We start from the raw sequence: 22,394 nt of genomic DNA on the forward strand, positions 1-22,394 counted from the left end.
GTGCATTTCATGCCCTCACAGCAGAGGTGGACAATACGTTTCAGTTGTGACGAAGCAAGCTGGGATATTTTTACTTTCAGTCTTGTTTTGCCATCTGCCTCCTTAAAATTCATTTTTTCATTTTTGAACTAATTACCATTAACATGCATGAGTATAATCTGTGTTTTCATAAAAGAGAAAGATTGGTCCTCAGTTTTAAAAAATGTAACACCAGATCTAATTTTGTGCTTAGTTTTATGTATGTAATTGATTTTCCAATTTATTTTGACTATGCTTAGTTAGTATCTTTTGTTACAGAGTGAAATCAGTAATTTTTTCGTAACTTAAATTCTATTATTGACTAATAAACAAATATAAATTCTATAATAATTATTATATTCTATAATAATTATAAACATTTAGAGAAACAGCTAATAGTATTCTAAAAGGATCTATTTCGCTCCATTCGAAAATGTTAGCAAAGCTAGCTCTTAATTCCAAAGTAATTTTCAGTTTCGTCAAAAGTATTGTCTGTGTAACTATATTTGTTAATTTCATGATTTAAACAAATAATACGGCTTAACTCTTGGAGTAGAAGAAACCGTTAAAAAGACACAATTTTGCGACGTATGCAGTTAACTGAAGGAGTTAAGTTTTAATTGTAATTTCTGTAAATTAAACAATGTGTAGTTTCAGTGCCTATTATTGTGCTGATGTATAAGGGCATGAATTTTGGTCCTGAGACAGTCAGCCCATGGCCAAGTTTCAGGCGAGGAACCCGTATTGGTTAGATCAACAACAATGCATCCATGTAACTGTGAAATAAGTGTAATACGCCGTGTGCTAAAACAATGACAGTGTATAACTAGGCTTTACCCAAGGCTTCACATGTGTATGTGTTCAACTTATATACTGGACACATTACCTCCTCCCCTTCTCAGTGTTCCCCTCTTCCTCCCACCTCTATCTGTCTGTCTATCTATCTCCTTCTCCCCTCTCTTCATCCATTTTCTCCATCCCCCCTCTCTCTGACCATATCCTCATATCCTCTTCCCCTCTTCCTTCTCCACTTGCACATCACCCCTCTACACATCCCACCTACCTTATACGTTTCCAACTCCTCCTTTGTCCATTTTCTCCTCCTCCTTGTGCTGTCCACCCCTCTTCTATCCATTACAAGCTGTCCCCAGCCATGCTCATAGACACATGTAGCCCCTGCAACACAGTTCAAAAAAGCGGGCCAATACTATTCGCAGTCAGTATTATTCCCACAACATGCCTGTGACGACGGGCACCCTATATGTCAGGGCCCACAAATTGCTTTTTGCCCAAATGTAGGCTGCCCTTCAAAGCAAGTCAATACTCTCACACAACATGCCTGTCATACAGGGCAGTCTATATGGCAAAGGCAGGGGGGAAGGGGCAGCATGTTTTTCTCCGTACATCTGCTCCTACTGGAGTGATGAGGTTATAAATCCCACAGTTCTGGTACATGTGAAGTTTGCTGTTTGTGTGCCCCTAAAAAAGTTAACACTTTCTATTCTAAAATGTTGTCATGTTTTCTCTGATTGTATTAAGCTGATATGCAAGTAGTCGTTCATCAAACGTTGTGGAAAGTTGCTCAGCTACTGTTGTTGTTGTTGTGTGTTGTAATGTAAGTCCCACCATTTTCATGTTGACCATGCTTCCAGCTGTGCCCAATTTGAATTCTATGGTGAGTGCAGTTGTAATATTCCTCTTTATCTTCAGCACTTTCACTTTGATAATTTCTCAAGTAATCAGAAATCGTTCATTGCATGTCTCTTGCACGTACCTGACACCCTGCTGCTCCAATTCATGACATTTTCTTCAATTTGGTCCCATGCAAGTGTTCTTCACTTCACCTAACGCCACCTGTAACATTTGTTTCCGACACCAAATTTTCTTCCTCTGGACAGTTGTTTGTGGTCTCCTTTTCATGAATTGCTATTTACTTAGAATTTGTGTCATACTGTGTGTGAACCAATTATGAACTGTGAGCTTCCAGAACTGTGCTACTGAACAGTCACGACTGCAATTTGAGTCCATTATGTATCGCTTCAATTTATTCTTCTTGCAGCTTTTACAATATAAGCATACTGAATAACAACAATGTGTTATCCTCTCAGCTCCCACGGGCTGAATTGGCAGAAATCGGTTCTCTTGGGGCTGACAGTGCGCTTCGCATTTGTTGTCCACTCTGAATATCAAGAGTGCTGTCAAGCAGGACCTGCTTTAGCACTGATGTTGACACTCTTTGTTTCATTTGTTGGGCCACATTTTAAGTGTTCTGTCCAGAAATATTTATGTCAGAATTCATTTGTTTCCTGTAGAATTGCATATTATATTGCTGAATATGTTGTCCATTTATAAAGCCAGTTTAATTTTGAATATGTTGTCCATTTATAAAGCCAGTTTAATTTTGACATTTGGATTCAGATGAAATGCTGTTTGAACATGGTAATCCAAGAAAGAATGGTACACAGGATATATTCCTATGGTCAGCAGCTAGATGAAATTTGATGCCTACTCACCACAACAACCACAAACTCCCCCCACTCTTTCACCGCATTTAGCCACGCAGATAACACTGCATCCCATCTCAAACTTTTGAAATCAAAGACAACTCCTACATTAAGTTATTACCCAGTGTAAAAATACTGAACTCTGAAACTAAAGCTTTATCTGTGAATGGAGGGTCACCCTGTATATTTCAAAGGACAAATTTGGGAAAAAACTTCATCTTTTAGTTCAACAATGGAAACTCCAGGTTGGAATATCAACAATGTAGGAAAAGACGAGTCGCAGACAGACACAATAAAAAGACTATTAAACGTGTAAGCTTTCAGTCAGAAAGCCTTGTTCTGAAATAAACACACACACACACACACACACACACACACACACACACACACACACACACAAGAAAATGCAGTATACACACACACACACACACACACACACACACACACAAGAAAATGCAGTTAAGAGACACACAGTTAACAGACCTGGCTAGAAGGCCTTCTTCAAAAAAAAAACACACACACACACACACACACACACACACACACACACACACACACACACACACAATGGCTGTCAGAGACAGTGGTTATGTGTCTGTTAACTGCATTTTCTTGTGTGTGTGTGTGTGTGTGTGTGTGTGTGTGTGTGTGTGTGTGTGTTTTTTTTGAAGAAGGCCTTCTAGCCAGGTTGGAATATCAACAATGTAGGAAAAGACGAGTCGCAGACAGACACAATAAAAAGACTATTAAACGTGTAAGCTTTCAGTCAGAAAGCCTTGTTCTGAAATAAACACACACACACACACACACACACACACACACACACACACACACACACACAAGAAAATGCAGTATACACACACACACACACACACACACACACACACACACACACACAAGAAAATGCAGTTAACAGACACATAACCACTGTCTCTGATAGCCATTGTGTGTGTGTGTGTGTGTGTGTGTGTGTGTGTGTGTGTGTGTGTGTGTGTTTTTTTTGAAGAAGGCCTTCTAGCCAAAAGCTTGTGTGTTTAGTAGTCTTTTCGTTGTGCCTGTCTGCAACTCAACATCTTTGTTATATGATGAGCAGCATCATTTTCAAACACTTTCATTATTCCATCCTGGATTTTCCTTTCTCCAATGTAGGAAAAGGTAGACTGCTATTTACCATGACAGGTTAAGTTGCAGACATCCACAATCAGAAGACACTTACATACAAGGTTTTGGTCACAGCCTTCATCATAAGAAGAAACAGAAACAAACACTAATGCATCTCACAGCCTTTATGATCTGGTTAGTGTCGTATGCTCTTCTAGGAGGACAGAAGCTGGTCCGAGGTGCCAGAGTTGGTGGTCATGGGTACATGAGGTGTGCTTGCCTATGTGAATGAATAGTGTGTTTTCCTACCTCATTTCCTGACAAAGGCTGTGGCTGAAAGCTTATATGTGCCTTTTAATTGAGCCTGTCTGCAACTTAATGTGTCGTTTTCGTGGTAAGTAGCATTCTATCTTTTCCTACATTGTTGATATTCATTTTATAGTTGGGTAGACATGGGAACATGACATTACTTATAAAAGTTATAATAAAGATAACATTTCAGATTATTTTCAACTCTTTAGTCCTATACTTCTCAGAGCCTTTATGATGTGGTTAATGCTGTATGTTCTTTTAGGATGACAGCAACTGGTAACTCATCAGACAGTTCTTTCATTTCTTGGTGAAATATGCTCACTATTTTTATATACTTGAATTTAGCATATTTCGTGAAAGTACTCACTTTTCCGTGGATGTTTATAAGATGATATTTGACTTTTTTGTGTTGGCTTCAGTCGTCTAGTGAAAGTATGATTCCATAATGCCGTTTCGTCTGCTGCGGAAATGTCCTAGTTCAATGCGTTTGCCTCATTTTTGGTGCTTCAAACACCATTTTTTCCGAATGTGCTTCCTTCTTGATGTTTATACAAAAAAGTAGTAGAATAATTCATTTTTAATGGTCACTTGCAAATTGTTGAATGGGGACCTGTACATTGTTCCACCGTCACACACCGAGTGTTCACTGCCGACTGACTACGGTCAAAGATGACTCCAGCGTCAAAGACATTTCACACAACACACAAGCTTCCACTTGTAAGCAGTCTCTTTGACATTATTCGTCACTTCTACTAATATTAATCAGTATGCTGTCACTCTCGAACATATAAGGCAAATTACAATTCACAAAAAATATTCTGACAAAAATATAAGAAAACATTTACAACCTCCCTCATTAGATTTGGTATTAACAAATCTAGTAGAAAATAACACATCTCCCAGATCCATTACATTGGGAAAAACTAGATTGTTTTATCCTTACAACAGAATGATTCACTACTACAAATGGAAAGCCAGAGCGAGAAAGAGAGTGAAGTACCTGCTGAATGGCAGCCGAATATACATGGTGGTGCGGAGCTGCTGGAGTGCCCGTAACAGCAACACGGACACCCACGGCACCGGCGGTTGTCGGTGCCGGAGCCAGTGTTACAGCAGTACCATAGTACTGCAGAGGGGTTGGAGCTCCAGGTGGTGCTGTGGCAGCAGCTCCTCTGTGCTGCTGGAAGGCAGCAGCAGCTGCGGCCGCTGCCGGAGGCTGTGCGAGATACATCTGCAAGTGTGGGGGAGGTGGCAAGGCGACCGCTCGTGGGTGGAATGTGTGGGCGCGGGCGTGGTTGTGTCGGTGGTGGTGAACGAACCCGTAGGGTGCGACAGCGGCATACGGCAGCGGAGCCAGAGTCGTCACGGGATGAGGCGGTGGAGCCGGGTAGGGCGGGGGCACAGCTGTAGTCACAACAACTGCCGTCGCGGTGGCTGCAGCCGCATGCTGCGCCTCTACGAGGGCTACCAGGCCTTTAGGATCCAACTGCAGGGGCTCTGGCTGCACTTCGGCCTCAGTAGGCTGATCTCCTGTGCCAGGGGAGTGCTGCCGGCAAAGAGGGGGCCATCAGGACAAATAAATGTGATGCAACAGCAACACCGAGAATCACTTATCCAGGAAACGACCCAACCATGAAGCGTACTGATGTTGCAGCTAGCATAAAGACAACTCTGTGGAAAACTGGCAACAACTGCCAAAAGAAATTAAGAATATGGTAGGTTATAACCACACATACATTTTACAAAGTGCACAAAAATTTGTCACTGAATAACACATTTAATTGTAACATCAAAGTTGTTATTCATCTTTACATTCCACCTCAACATTCGTGCAGGTGATGAAACAGAAATATTTCAGTAATACTTTACATAATCATTTTACTCTGTGTATGGTGTTAATAACCAAACACAAAATTGTGAATGTATAAGAATAAAGTCATAATGAAATCAGCTGACTGATTAAAACTGTGCTGGACTGAGATACCACAATTTGCCTCTCTTGGAAAATGTCAATATAGTTGTGGGATTTTGATGAGTTACTATCCCGAAATCCAACACTTTCACTTTATATTTCAATACAAATGTGCATCATTTAAGTACAAGCATCTACATGTTTATATACAGCAAGTTGCATAAACAGACTGAATCATCTCAAACTTGAGTCCTCGTTTGTGGGTCGATGGTTATATCGATGCTACACATCCGCACCCCCCCCCCCCCCCCCCCCCAGTACGAAGTACTTGTGATTGTGAATGTGTGCGACATGAATGCAAGCCCACGACACACGGCAGGGGCAAAGTTTGTTGTGCAGTGATATACATCACCAGATAGGGGTGAGGGTATGCATCCATCGGTTGCTCAACACTAGTAGCAGGCGCTAGCCCATAAACTGTACATGCACTATATGGTCAACCACATGTGAAGAAGTCCTGGGGAATCCCCGTGGTGCACTATTAGTGATGATATGTCCTTGGCTAGTCCTAGGGAGTCATAACAGGTGAGGAGGACGGCTGATTGAAACATGTTACACATTCTGGTAATGACGGCGTTGCACACGCCACCACAGTAACTGTCACAGGAGGACGCTGTGAATGAGTGTTCAGCTGTGGAGGCAACCTAACCTGTGCATTTCGATTATGATCGCAAGAACCACTGTTCTGAATACCGTCAGAGTTGAACTGTACATGGTGACAAACACAATTCGGCGATACAAATCCTGAGTCCATTGTTCTGGCCGGAGGTGTAGCAAACAGCCGTTGTGGTGAGACGAATGTCTCATGTGACGTGGGTGTAGTATGTGGATTGTAGTCAGCAGGAGAAAATCCAGTCACGGGGTCACCACTGTGGGAATGTGATGGGCTACTATCACGAAATCAAACACTTCCACTTTATGCTTCGATACAGATGTATATGTAATACAGATGTATATCTAATAAGTAAAAGCATCTACATGCGTATAAGTTGCATACACAGACTAAATCGTCTCAGACTTTTTGTCCAAAGAACTCGCGAGCAGAGAGAGTCCTCGTTTGCGGGTCATTTTTATATCGACGCCACTTAGTGATCTGATCACAACCTGCAACTGGATTCGAAGCTTCTGTTTATCAGAGCTCTCATCTACCATTTTAATTTTATCTTTCAGTGATGAACTTACAGCTGTGAGGCAACGTATTTCCCCAGGCAATGAGTTGGATTGCCTAATTTTTATTTTTCTCTGTCTTTCCATCACATTTCCCATTGCTTCATTATTATTTTCATATTATGTAAGACTAATTTTAATTCAATCATATAATTAATTCTCACATAATGGCACATTGATGCATCATAATGTGAGACACATCGAAATAAAACGTTTTCTGTTTTATTAATATTCGCACCTTATTAACTACTTTTTTATGAAGTTACAGGGAAGTTAATGATGTAACACAATAGTCAATTTCAATGTTTCCTTCTTTGTTATCAAAAATGGATTATAATTATTTTTTTCTTGTTGCTTCTCTCACAGTGATTCTTTGTCAACATTCTTTAAACTTCCGATTTCAATTGCTCACTGCCCAAATCCCAACTGCAGCAATTTTGTTTGACAGATTTCATATCTAAAACTGAGCAAGAGTCAATGGAGACTGATAAGACACGCTTGGTGAAATTAATTGATTGCTGTATGTAACTATTTTCATTTTCTGTTTCAACACAACAGCACCATTTTTGCAAAGCATTCACCATTCATCAACATTCAGACTTATACATTCGTAACCCTTTAACATATTCTTTGGGTTCAGAAACTTATATTTTCTACATGTACAAAAATAAGAAGGTTAGAAGAATGTTCTCCGCCCTTTCTGTAACATGAGCTTGGCCCACTACTCTTCCATCAACCCATATTGGTAAACAGGAAGTCCAATAGCTTTTTCTTCTCTTTTCATTTACTTCTTCTCGGGACCCCTTATTCAGTTGTTTCCTCTGTTTATCCATTCCCTCCTCTTGTACAAGGTGGGAGAATTTATGCTGACCTGAGAGCCAACACCGGGTAACATGACTTGTCCACACTCTCTTATATTAATAGCAAAGAATTATTGCTACTCTCATGATCAGACTTACAATGTTCTTTCTCTATATTTCATGGCAATTTAATATACATTATGACCATGGAGAAAAGATAACAGACAGCACTAAATCTTCATTATCAGCCTCTAGCAACGTTCTTTGCCCCGAAATACCTCATTACTGCTTAGGATTTCCCTTTTTATGAGCAGCCCAATGCTCCAATTAGATTTTACTTGTTAATTACGTAATGTCAACACCACAATAGTGACCTCAAGCACTCATTCCTGACAGGTTTTAACAAGACAATAACCAATATAAAAAAATAAATGGCACAGAAAAATGTTACAATAAGACAGAAAAATTTGTGATAAATAAAACAAAAGGAAAAGAAGAGAAAAGGAAGGAAGGAAAAGAAAAGGAATAAAAGGCCTGCCCTCAAAGAGAAATTTATGACATAGAGTATGAAAACAAGCAAAAAAATAAAATATACCTGAACACAGAGCCCCTAATGTCAGTTAAGGGTGAAATGTGTTGACAGCAAACACAAATGTGAAAGAAGATGCAAGGGAACAAAACATCAAAGAGGGATATTACCCTCATTGTTTATTTGTATCCTCATCTAGTTGGGCTGTATATGATACCTTTCTTATACCTCACATCAGATTTCAGCTGTAACTGAGGTCTTTTTGTTTTAAATGCAAGCAAGAAAATATCTCAAGACACTATGACTTTGGCTGTGCTGCCTACCATCAAATGACACCAGTTCTGTAAGCTTTTGGGTATCACAAACCCTAATTTTTTTTCACTCCTCTATTTTCCCCACAGTTTGAAATGGTGATTTTAACATACCACGTATTTCTAAGATCAAAGAAAACAGTATTGTATGTAAAAACCTATGTTACATACCTTCATGTAAAGTTCATACCAGTGCTTTGCAACCTGAAACAGTACTTCAGGATACACACCACCACCTTTTGCCGCATTTTCAACAGTAAGACAGGACTGCTCAAGCATCTGATCGCTCTGCTCCTTGCACTGAAATTAAAAAGAGCATACTTTCTATAAGACTGAAGGACACTGGGATAGATGATGCCCGCCTGCATACTCGCAGATAACACTTGCAGGTGGCTGTCATGTAGCCTGCTTATGGTGCGAATTTGGATTACCAATATCAGTTGTTTATGTAATTTTTTACTACTTTTCACCCCGAGATGGCTTTCTCTCACAATCAGCTTTGTATTGAGAATATTCTCTGTCTTGTAACTGTGAAACAATGGCAGTTCCCACACTTGTTTACGAAAGCCAAATCATCCTAGAGTCACTGCTCATGATGTCACAACATCTTGTATGTAGTGCTGTCACTAGCTGCCATCCTCAGTGAGTCATCCTTGGGACTTCAGGCCTTGGTCACATGACTCCTGTGTTGTTCTTTGTGTGTTTAGTGTGTCGTGTTTATGCACCCGTATACTTATCTGTATAGTAATAAAATAATAGAGAATTCAAATTATTAAGAATATGAATTTATATCTTTTTGAGGCGATTTTTTTGTGATGAATGTCTGCAAAATTAATAAGCAATAAAAAAAGAAATCTTTCTTCTTCTTACCTAAAGTTCATCTTACAATGTTATGTATTCGTTATGTGTGTTCCAAGTATGCCATATTTCCCCACATAGATTCCTGGTTTGGCAAAAGATAATTTGTGCTGAAATACTGAGGCTTATTAAATGAGGACACATTCATTACGGAATACTTTATTTACATTTGTCGAGTTGCTATATGAAATTGTGCAATAAGAAAGTTACGAGGGAAGTAAATAAATTACACTTAGTGTCAACACGGTGAGGAAAGTACAAACAATAGGAACCCAGTACATGTGTCAACAGTGTCAGTTCTTTTGTTTATGCTTTTGGTCACTCTGAATTCCAACATTTGAGGAATAACACAGTGTGCAGCAATTAATGGCTATATATTGTGCAAATGGGATGAACTGTTTTTGCAGACATGTTCATTCATTGTGTTATTCATTACATGTGACCCAATTTGTAGTTCTGACGTGTATATTGAACCACTCAATAAATCATAGCTACATAAATTTGACACAGCAATATTTTTATGAACTGTTAATTTCAATTAGCTACTGATGGCTTATTATTCTTTCATGCAATAAGCTTATTTCAGTGTTACTGCCATTTTCAGTATTACAGTCTCCATAAATTATCATCTAATTGACAGCATCTAGACCATGTACAATGATTGTAGGTGTACTAGAAAATGGCAACAGTGTCAATATAATCTTACTGTATGAAAGAATAATGAAACATCCAGCTGCTGTGGCTGCTGTCCACCTCATGGCAGTCGCTATGTTAAGGCAAGAGAAATTGTATGACTTGAGAGTATCTAACAAAACACTGCTTTTCGAATTTTCTATCATCACATCAGTATTAAAGTTACCAATTATTAAAATTTTAGGACTCATATATAAAAGTAGGTGCATTAACAGTATTTGCAAAAAAAGAAATACAGTGACAGGCTGATTTAAAAGGGTTATAATCCATGCAAATAAACTCAAAATCTGGTAAATGAGCATGGGATAAAGCCTGCCTTTGCCTTCATTCCTGTAGACCCGATGGCATCAATAACTATTTTGTTAGCATAGTGTAAAATACTTAAATGAAACTCCAGGCTCAGAGAAAGATGAAAAAAATAAAAAAAGCTGTTGCACTATTAAAACCTAGAACTAAGTAAAGTAATTGTACAAATAATGAATTCATATAAGCACCTAGAGAGTGCAAGGACAACCAATCCAGGGCTTGCTTTAGTCACTAGTTGTAGTAATCAACAAATGTTTAGCCTTCACAAAATTCCTGAAACTGGCACAGAGAGCACCAGTCTATAAAAAATGATGACCCATGTGAAGATCCAGTTTTAGACCAATTTCAGTATCAATAATCCCCCTTGCCAGGACCACCACATTAAGAAATAGACAGAGTCTGTGGTAACCTAGATAGGAATAATAGCCATTTTCAGTCAGTATGAGTTTTTTATGGCTCACCAGTGTAAAAAATAAATAAATAAAATAAACAAAACCTAGGAGATTTCATTATGAGGCAAAAAAAATATATAATTACCTAATAAGAGAAACATAGAAATACTAAGCTGCCAGCTTTCTGGAACACCAGACAGTTTTCCAGTAGTTCCTCTAAAAATGTTCAACACATTGCTTCAAGAAGTAAACAATTTTCATTATATGTTCCATTAAAAACTGTTGTCATTAACTTTCTTTGTGTGTAATGTGATAAATAATTTAAGTTTGATGCAGTCTGTCCAGTAATGAAAAAAGACACATACCTAGTAATAAAGTATATGTGGGACAGAAACTTTTGTCCCAAAGCTAATTTGTGAGATAAATTCTTTAAATATATTATCTTAATTGTATGACTGATATCACCTTTGATCAGAGTTACTAATACCCCACCAGTTTTCATATTTGATCTAAAATACCCAGTTAAAAATTTGAAGCCAACTGGACGACACATTTTGCATTTGTGTTCCTTTACATGTCTGCCACCACGAGGCTGCCCCCAGCCTTGTGCCAGTCAACGTGTTACACCATTGCACATTCTGGCACAGTACAACACACTGCAATACTTCTAGAAGTAGTTCAGTCTTATTTCTCAATGGTTGTATATGTATGTGGATGGAGGCCAGATATTCACAATATTTAGCATAGGTTTATCATTACCTGACTGTGTACTTAATGATGATTGTAATTTAATAGACCGACTTTAAAGGACAGACCTTGGTTTCACTGCAAGTTTCCTCATGTGTAAGACTACTGATAGTTTTCTTCAATTTTGTCACTCTGACTTTGGCTCAAGTTATATAATGGCACCCACCCTCCACCCTCACCCCTCCATCAAAATCTTGGTTGTGGTGACAGACTGATCTATAGTGCAGCCCAAGGTCTTGGTTATCTCCCCCCCCCCCCTTTTTTTTAAGGTGGCAATCTGATTGAACTAAGGGTTGACCAAGCCAACAATTGTGAAAGCAGAAAATCTGACTGTTGTTACAAATTGAGCATGGCCAAAGACTAATGTTTACATCTACGCCATATTGAAAAATGCAAGTGGGGCCTACTATGTAACTTTTACCTCAACTTTTTCAATAACTTTCTTATATTCAAAAATACAAGAGGTTCACTGTTGTCTTCATTATCTGTGGAGGTCACATCAGTAATAAATAAATCACTTTGTTTGTATCCATTGTCTGACACTTCAGGTGCTGATGGATGATACATCCCAATTTTGCAGAAATGTTGCTGATATTTTCTGTCATTCAGCTGCATCATGTTTTGGTAGTGGAACACATTGAGAAGATCTCTTCTTCTTCTTCATTGAGAACAGCATTCTCTGGGGAACAATTTTCCTCTTGGAACTTGGCCCCTCACTTCTGGACACAAATACACTATGGACCTCATTACAGATTGCAACTAAAGTGCCTTCCAAGGAAGTTATGTGCTTGTCATGTACTGTAAGTTTCCTGTTTGTTGAAATTCCTCAAACAAGTTTTAACATCTTTGATGTCAACATGTCATCCTGATACAAAATGGTTGCATGATCATTGGATGTCTCCCTTCTGCTGGTCTGTGCCAGTATTTCCTGTGTTTCATTTACAACACATGCATCCACACTTGAAATAAATTGTTTGTTTTCATTGTTTCGACTATCTGCAGGCTGCTGCATAGTTATATTCTTGTGGCACACAGTATGTATGTGTTTACACGTCTTCCACTTAATGCTCGAATCCACACATGAGCAAGACTACTTGTATATACAGGTATTATACTTTTCACATCTTAATTTACATTTACACCCCTCCTCATTATCCCCGACAAAACTTATTTCTTGCACATTTGAACAAGATGATGTTTCCCAACCATAAACCACCTTGATAATGGGCTTTTGTTTTTTTTGCTTCACATCTTCACTTAAATTGTGCCTATGGTGAATCTCAGTTTGTGGGTGAGCTTTCCTTTTGTCAGGGCAAGGAGTCTGTTGAACATTTTTTCCATAACAAATGAAATCAGAGCAACTATTGCTTTGTCTAGATGTTTCACACACACCCTTCCAAATAAAAATATTTAACTGCATCATGCATTCACTCCAAATGCATATTTGTATTTATGCCAGCATTTAATCTGTGGCAATAAGGGCAACACTGTGAATTTTGGAAGTAACTGTCCTTTAAGAAAGAACAAAATTCAGATGTATCTGGATCCCTCTTAAGTTTTTGGACAGCAACTGGAAATATCAGTTCAAGTGCAGCCACATTCCTCTCCTCCAATGACTCTCTGACAAGTTTATAAGCTTGGGCTTGTTTCTCTAGGCCTGTAATTTTCCGACCAAGGTTTCTTCTCCATGCTTCGTTCACATGCAAAATAGTCTCTTCACTGGTGTGTCCGTTACTGAATTTCATGCATTACAGAAAGAGTAAGCCAAATGGGGCATTAACACCTTGGGTGAAATTTTATCTACCTCAGATCTTATACAATCCAGATATATTAACATTATTAGGGTATCAATTCCGTTTGATACAAGAAAGGCTCAAGGGAACCAGTATCATATCATCTAGTACAAATAATGTTGACAATTCAAAATTGTAGGCATTCGGTACATGTCTTGTGTCCATACACACACAATCATTCTGTATTTTTTCAGAATTTCTCTCCTAGCTTGATTCATTATTATTAGAACAAAATCACTGCTTTTTAGGCTTGGATGAGCTTCATTAACTATTTCTTGAGGCTCATAAAACAGCACACAATGATTCTCATCTGAGCCTATTTCACGTACCCAGGCCTCTAAACTAACTGTGTGGTTCTGATGTTTCACTGAAATATGTAAGCTTTAAGAACATTCAATGTTTGCAAGATCCTGCCTCATTATATGACAAATCATTTCCAGTTCAAAACCAGACTGAATCTCTCACTTTGTCCATTATAGCTTGAAGAGGGACTTTGCTGGCGAAGTCTGCAGCTATGCTGGCTTTCTCTTTCAGTTACTGCAATATGACGTAAGTCACTGTCGTGACCAACATGCACAGGCACCAATATTGCCTGGCGCGGGCCACCTGTGGTTTGGGTAACTTTAATATGTGCTGGGCACATTCCACCAATTTTTTCGCTTCCTTGCACTTTCAAGTGCCTGAGAGCCTTACTTTGTGAAATAAAGTGACCAGAACAATGGCAAATATAATATTACTCACTGTACCATCAACAGCCACTTTAGAGCCACAGTTTTTAACAAAGGTTGCCCTTGTTGTTTTCTCTGTATCTAGTTTCCCTTCCCCAAAATTGGAAAAGACATGAATTAAATATTTTCTGTAGTAACTCGAACATCATGCACTGTTCCTAAATGGTCTAAATAACACTGTCCTGACCATGTTTCAAAATCGCATGCACAGTACAATTTCTTTCCTCCCATTTTATCATTTGAGATCTTACTATGGTAATCATGCTGATGGTGCTTGATGTTGTGTTCGTAATTGAAATTTTTATTACAGGCTCCACACTGATAAATATAAGACTTGTGTTCTTTCTGGAGAGAATTTTTCTAGGTGGACCTTCGAAGCATGTTCTCTCAGATGTTTGTTAAATTTATACTGCTTTCCACACACTGATCACTTCAACCACTTACGTTGACTCATATCAACAGAAATAGAAAAATGTTTCACATTTTAATACAAAACATGTAAACAGCAGCTTTCTTTAGTAGCTATACTCACGTGTATAAAAAACCAATGGAGGAAAAACATCTTTCTCGATTTTCATCTTGCCTTGCCTCATCTCACTGCCTGGTGGTCACGTGACCGAGACCCAAGGTATCGCAAATGACTCTCTGAAAATTATGCCTAGCTGCAGCACTACATACTAGATATTGTGACATCACGAGCTGTGACCCTAGGACACTTAGATTTTAATGCCGAGCTTACATTGTAGCATAGTCATCAACAGCACAGTACAAGATACAAAATCACGACATTTATTGCTTTGAAACTTGTTATCATTTGACAGCTGGAGTGACACTAGCACTCCTAGCACAGAAAAAGCCAACAGTAAGATGAAAGTTTGTTTTTAATTATTTTTAATTAATATATGAAATAGTTATTTTATTTTTACATTCCAGTTGTCAGGCTACATGAATGATTGTGAAATAAATGTAAAAAACAGGCAAATTCACTTATCCATGTCTTAGTACATCATAGTCGTGGAAAAATATTTTTAAAATTTGTTTGTATCTGTAGCTTATTCCACATAAAAGCAAGAAAATATAATGGAATTATTTCCATTATGAGATGCATATATTTTTGCTGATATCTGTTTTTACTGTGATAGGCACTTTTCTTGATATGTAACAATTTTGCACGGAGTCTAACGATTTCCACATTCTTAGACTTCACTCGAATTTCCAACGCACAAATATTTTTGAACTTAATTATCTCTCTGGGACCTCAGAAACTACAGACAGACAAATATGATGTATCTTTTTTGCGATTGCCACAATTTATTACACTACATGTGCTGTCCTTTGTGAGAGCTATGTTACAAATCACTAAAAGTGATGCCATTCGTACTCAACCAATATTGTATTCAAAAGTGCAACTTACTGTCTTCTGTGGGATATGCCGATACCATAACTGTCTTGGCCAACATGCTGTGAAGCATACCTGACCATACATCTACTCAAATGAGCAGTGTACATACAGTAGCAACACAACATCTACACACTGTTGGTAGCAACCACTTCCACACACATGTTCAATGGCTTTAAAAAGAGTAAATGTGTCAGATAGGCACACAGGTCTGAAGTTCCTCATAGACACTGGCTCCAACATCAGTGTGTTGTTTGTCTGCCATGCGCTGGACAGCAAACAGGAAATTGAGCAGTGATGATGACAGTCAAAAACTCTGCAATCAACACTTAGGGACACAAAGTGTTCACCTTCAACACTGATTTCTCAATGCCTTTCACACAATCACTAATAATCACTTATGTCCATGAACTTATTTTAGGTGCAGATCCCTTGCACATTTTGCACTAGCAGCTGATCTGCACGGAACATGGTTACTGAACTCAGTTGACAACAATGCACTATCAGGGACTAGATGCCTTCCTGCTTCAAGTGTGTTACTGAAAAGCAATGATGGTTGCACCTCTAACAAACAATGCACAATCACAACACAGAAGTCTTCTGAGGACCACTCAAACAACCAAGTGAGATGCAGGTACAGGTTCACCACAATGATGTCATGCACAGTACAGTACCCACATTCAGATTAAACCAGACAGCCCATCTTACTGCCATGATGCCACTGTATCCAGACTTGTAAAACGTACACTCACAATGGACAACATGTTCCGCAACCTCCAGGAGAGTTTAAGTCAGGCAGCGTTACTCACTCAGTATCTCATGCACACCTGGCTATAGCCACTGATGCAAGTCAGTTGGCAATCAGAGCAGCACTCCACCAACAAGTAGACCAACATTGGCAGCCACTCAAATTTTTCTCTATAAGATTGTAACCAACCCAACATAAATGGAGTGCACATGACACAGAGCTGTTAGCAATTTTCAAAGCAGTCAGATACTTCCAACCTCAAATAGAAGCTTGACCAGTGAGTATTTTTACAAACCATAAACACATTACTTCAGTGTTCAAGAATGTTAGTGACAAGTGCTCACCTAGACAGTTTCAATATGCTGTGTTCATAAGCCAGTTTATGATGACTTTCACCAAGTAGAAGATAACGAAAATTTAATGGCCGCCTACTTTCCTCGTATTTGTGGTGTGGCAGAGATTACAGGCTACAGAAAGCTTCCTGTAAAACAGGTCACAACTGTTGTCGAACAACTCTTCTATATGGCTGTACCCGACTCTAACTGGAAACTGTGGTGTGATGTATCTCGAAACAAACCACATCCATTCATTTTGCGTAAGTTCTGCAAGGCAGCATATGACTGCATCCATTGCTTACCTCATCAGGGAACACCAACTCTATGATCAGAGTGCTTCCAGATCACTTTGTGTGGCCTCTCATGGAGGAACATGCACCTGCATGGACGCGTTTCTGCGTACTGTGTCAACTGAGTAGTAAAGTTGGTTGTGATATTTGTGCTGACTCTGGAAACTTCTAAGGTGCAACAGCTGGATTTGCTCATATTCAAACAACTAAGGTCATACGCGCCCATGCCAGAACCTTAGAACTCTAAGGAAAAAAAAAAAAAGGAGTTAAAAGATACTACATGTTAAGCCCAATCGACGGAAAGAGAGAGAGCTGAAAACAAGGACTTCCTCTTAGAGAAATGTCCACAGAGTGCACCATAGAGAAAATGGAGGTCCTGAACTAAAGATGAAATGTCCTTTACCATATTGCTATGAGAGATAAAAAGTAAAACACTATCAAGAGCCAACACATCGTTCGCTTAAACGAGCGCTAACACGAACAGTATACACAAATTATAATGCAAGCAGCTAAAAAAAGGGCATTCGGTCAGGAAATGGCTAACCTTCAAAGTTTGATGACAATGAGCACAACGTGGTGGGGGATCATCACTTAACAAATGACAATGGCTAAAATGGCAGTGCCCAATACGCGACCTAATTAAAATGACTGACGGCGAGAGGACCGAGAAGTAGGTCAACCAGCTGGGAGAGGTTTAATTTCATGGAACTTTTTCCCATGAAGGGAACACCAGTTGTGATGCCAAAGGGACAACACCTGCAGAAAGACAGCAACACAGAGAGCATCGGGAGGAATGGAAGAACTAGCGGGCCTAGTTACGAGGACCGCAGCCTTGGCAGCAGCCTCTTTTCCCATCAGACCAATGTGACCAGGGACACTCATTAACATCACAGTGATTCCATCAAGTGTGAGGAAATGGAACCTTTCGTCGACCTGTTGCACTAAGGGATGGACTGTGCATAGTACACACAGGCCTGAAGGGCACTGAGAGAATCGAAGCAGATGACACAATTGAAAAGCCTGTGTCCCTGGACATATAACATGGCTTGATATAACGCAAAGGGCTCTGCTGTAAATAATTATCAGTATTCCAGAAACCAAAACCAAAAATTTTCGGTGGCAATGGCAAAGACACACCTGACACCACGGTCAGTCCAAGAGCCATCAGTGTACACAAAGGTACTATTGCTAAGTTCCATGCAAAGGTCGAGACTCTTCGAGCAATAGATCAAATCTAGAGCAGTAGCCCTAGGAAGAGAATGAAGTCCAAGGTGAACAAGGGGCACTGCATAAAGCCAAGGTGGTGAAGGGTTCACACCCACCAGGAAAGGGGCAGGTAGTGTGAAGTTAAGCTCCTGGGTCAATAGCTGAAAGTGGCCTCCAGGAGATAACAGAGAAGAGGGATGTGCCCCATACTGGTGGTTAAAGGAGTCATCGAAGAAGGAGGCATAGGGTGGGTGGCCAGGCATGGCAGACAAACGGCAAGTGTACCTGCTGAGTAGATCATCATGCTGGCATGCCAGCAGTAGTTCAGCAGCTTCTGAATACAGCAGCTTCTGCATACAGACTCTCAACCAGCCTACTGTAAAAGGCACCAGTGGTCGAACGGATGCCACAGTGGTGGATTGTCTTTAGATAGTGTAAGATGGATGGACGTGCCGATGCCTAAGTCAAACACAATAGTCTAGTTTTGAATGGATGTGGGATTTGTACAAACTGAGGAGGCTGGTCTGATCCGCTCCCCAGGAAGTACCACAGAAGACGTGTGACACTGAGGAACTGGATACAGTGGGTGGCCAGGTAAGACATGAGATGACCACCGAAGTTTTTTATCGAGCAAGAAGAGCCCCAGGAATTTTGTAGTTTCTGCAAACAGAAGAACCCATTGCGCTGAAAGAAATTCATACACATCGTTTTCTCAGTGGAAAAGCAAAACCCACTGTCGATGCTCCACAAGCAAAGACTATCAAGACATCGCTGTGAACAGAAAGGGAGCCGGACATCCCAGCTGGAGACACACCATAACAGGATTAATGGCGACAGCAAAATCGACGACGCTCAAGACAGAGCCCTGAGGTACCCCGTTTTCCTGGATAAGGGTGTCCAACAAGGCAGAACCCACACGTACCTTGTAAACTTGGTCTTTTAAAAATTTCAGAAGGAAACAGGACAGGCATCCTCAGAAGCCCCACGTGTAGAGTGTACATAGGATATATCAGTCCTCCAGCACGTGTCATAGGCCTTCTCCAAATCAAAAAATATGGCCACAGTCTGGTTTCCGCAGAAAACAGTTCACGTAGTAGGTTGACAAAGTGACGAGATGGTCAACTGCAGAATGGCGCCCTCAAAATCCACATTGTACAATGGTTTGTATATTTCGAGACTTGAGCCACCATGAGCAAGGTGCTGAAACATCTGAACGTTAACATCTTCCGGCTCTGGGGCAAAAGTGAGAGCATGAACTAGCTCCTGTGTAGTACAGGAAGCATTGTGGCATTCACAATTCTGAAAGGAGAAGAGTATCACACAAGTCTCCTCCACTCGTTTCTGATGGAGGAAGGCAGTTTGATAGTGAGTGGAGCTCGAAATATCCGCAAAACAGCAGCCAAAGGCACTGGAGACAACAACAGGGTCCATAATGACATCATCTGCTATGGTCAGGCTGGAAATTCGGAAATGGACCTTGGTTCCAGAGAACTATCAGAGGTTGGCACACACAACAGGACAGGGAATAGAACTGTTAAAAGAACTAGTAAATGAAATCCAGCTAGCTTTCCTCCTATCCTGAAGAATGCAATGACACTGCACATGCAACTGTTTATATTTATAATGAATGCAGTGTGCCACTGTGGGATGATTGAAAACTTGTGGAGAGCACGCCTCCACATGTGAATTGTGCCGCAGTACACCTAAGTCCAACATGGGACCAGGACGTGGCATGATATTGGTTAAGTGTGATGAATGGAACTTTCTGCAGTGGTAAGGATAAGTTTGTAAGGTATTCTACCTGATCATCACAACTGGGAAAATGCTGTTCATCATCAAAGGTCTCCGTGGAGGATTAAAGCCTCCAGTTGGCCTTAGAAAGCTGCCAGTTGGATTTACACATAGGTGGGGTAGGAGTCAGCAAATGGATATCACACAACAAACGGTCGCTCGAGTACATGTCAGAGAGAACCGACCACTCAAGATGTCGTGCAAGCTGGGCAGTGAAGAATGAGAGGTCCAAATGGAACAGGTGTGCGTGGAGTCTGAAAGGAACGAGTGTGTGCTCCAGTGGTAAGGAAGATGAGGTTGAGTTGACTGAGGTGGTCAGCCAAGAGGGCACCTCTCTGACAGGTTCTAGGAAAGCCACAAAAGGGATGGTGTGCATTGAAGTCAACATCCCCCAGGCTGTGGCTAAGCCATGTCTCCGCAATATCCTTTCTTTCAGGAGTGCTAGTTCTGCAAGGTTCGTAGGAGAGCTTCTGTAAAGTTTGGAAGGTAGGAGACGAGGTACTGGCAGAAGTAAAGCTGTGAGTACCGGGCGTGAGTCGTGCTTCGGTAGCTCAGTTGGTAGAGCACTTGCCCGCGAAAGGCAAAGGTCCCGAGTTCGAGTCTCGGTCGGGCACACAGTTTTAATCTGCCAGGAAGTTTCATATCAGCGCACACTCCGCTGCAGAGTGAAAATCTCATTCTAGCAACAAAAACGGTTGAAGGCATTGCTTGCCAAGCTGGAGAAAGTCTGCCCTGGTGACACAAAATGACAAAGAGATGCAGATGGTACAAAGGGAAAAGGCGAAGCAAGGAAGGAAAATCAGGACTGCAAAAGCTAGCAGCCAGTTTTTTCAATGACATGATCTGACTATGAACATCATTCTGGATGAGCAGCATGACTTCCCTATGAGACGGAAAGCCATCCTCAGGGGGAAGGTCAAAGTGGACTGGAAATAAATGCGAGAGGCCAAAGCAGTCATGAGGATGCAATTTTGTTTCCTGGAGGCAGAGAACAATTGCGACACTGCAATTCCAAGAGCAGCCGTAAACAAACATTGCGTTGGTGGAGAGTCATGATGCGGAAAGAGAAGAAGGGGAAAAATGAAAGGGTGTCACCTTGGCGGCTACCGAGCACCAGCCTTTGAAGACTAACTTGCTCAGGGCACAGAGGCTGGAGGATTCTGATCCATCAGATCTAAAGATGCATCGGTATTCTCCCTCAGTTGGTCTGCGGATTCCAGGGCAGAAAAATGGTTGGCAGTGCGCACCGGTGAAAGATGTTGATCGGGTGAGACTATCATATGGCAACACTGCTGAAGAGGATCTCAGAGTCAGCAAAGGAGAAGACCATTTGCCTTTGATTTCTTGGAGCCTTTGCGGTTGGTAGATGAAGATTCAGTTGTTTGTTGGCTGGAAGGTCGCAAGAAGTCTTTGCATGATTATTCCCTCTGTCCTTGCTGGCCTGCAGATTGTGTAGCAGGTGATTTCACTGCCGGAGGCAAAAATTTGGTGGCTTGTTACACAGTTGGAGGAGAAGGAGACAGGGATGCTATTGTGACACTGGGTGATTTAACAACCACCAAACCGAATCAAAGGTCGCTAGTCCACTTGGTTATTTCCTTTGAGGAGTGAGGTGTAGCAAGAACGGTACTGTAGGTGACAGATGGTAAAATGCAGAGCTATCGACTAGCCATTAAATTGTGAGCAACACCTTAAGGTACTTTCTCCTTCACCTGGATGGCCCGCTCATCAAGATACATGGGAAATTCTAGGAATGAGGCTGCAGGGCACCACTGCAACTGGTACAGTGGGGAGAAGGAGGTGGACAATCGCCCTCGAGAGCATCCCTACCACATGTAACACACTTGGCAAGGTTTGGATAGGACATTTGAGTGTGGTTGTAACGTTGATACTGGTAGCAGCACATAGAGTTTGGAATGAATGGCCCTACTGTGATGACTTCATAGCCTGCTTTGATCTTTGATGCAAACACTACTCTATCGAACATGAGAAAAAAAGAATGCGTGTAAGCACTAAGGATGCAGCAACCTTTCTCATCACCCAATGCACTGCAGTGATGCCCTGATCAATCTGAGAGGTAAGCCTGGATTTCTCCCCTTGGTCATACCAACGGGCAGCCTAGTGTAAATTACACCAAGCGAAGAATTCAGGGTTCGATGGACCTCGATACAAACAGGATAGCCATGGAGGAGTCAGTCGCAAGAAGTTGTTGGGCTTGACAATCACAATTCATCTCCAAAAGCAAAGTGCCATTGTGTAAACAATAGCAGGATTTCACAGAGCCTGCAATTGCAATAACTTTTTGAATAATGATTGGATTAAACATTGCAAAGGACTGACCCTCTTCAGTATGTGAAGCCAGGAGAAACTGAGGTGCAGCTGGGAGTGTCTTTT

The 22,394-nt window shown here is 40.7% G+C and overlaps 1 protein-coding gene across 1 annotated transcript in view; it reads right to left on the reverse strand.

Moving 5' to 3' along the window:
- LOC126417137 (zinc finger SWIM domain-containing protein 8 homolog) overlaps nt 1-22,394 on the reverse strand; it is a 516,142-nt gene that overhangs the window by 20,956 nt on the left and 472,792 nt on the right. The window contains exons 19-20 of the mRNA XM_050085037.1: nt 8,886-9,014; nt 4,936-5,481 (exon numbers count right to left, since the gene is read on the reverse strand). Of these exons, the coding sequence (XP_049940994.1) occupies nt 4,936-5,481; nt 8,886-9,014 (675 nt within the window). The remainder of the gene's footprint in view (nt 1-4,935; nt 5,482-8,885; nt 9,015-22,394) is intronic.

The sequence above is a fragment of the Schistocerca serialis genome, chromosome 1 (assembly GCF_023864345.2).
Source record: "Schistocerca serialis cubense isolate TAMUIC-IGC-003099 chromosome 1, iqSchSeri2.2, whole genome shotgun sequence".
Lineage (NCBI taxonomy): Eukaryota > Metazoa > Arthropoda > Insecta > Orthoptera > Acrididae > Schistocerca > Schistocerca serialis.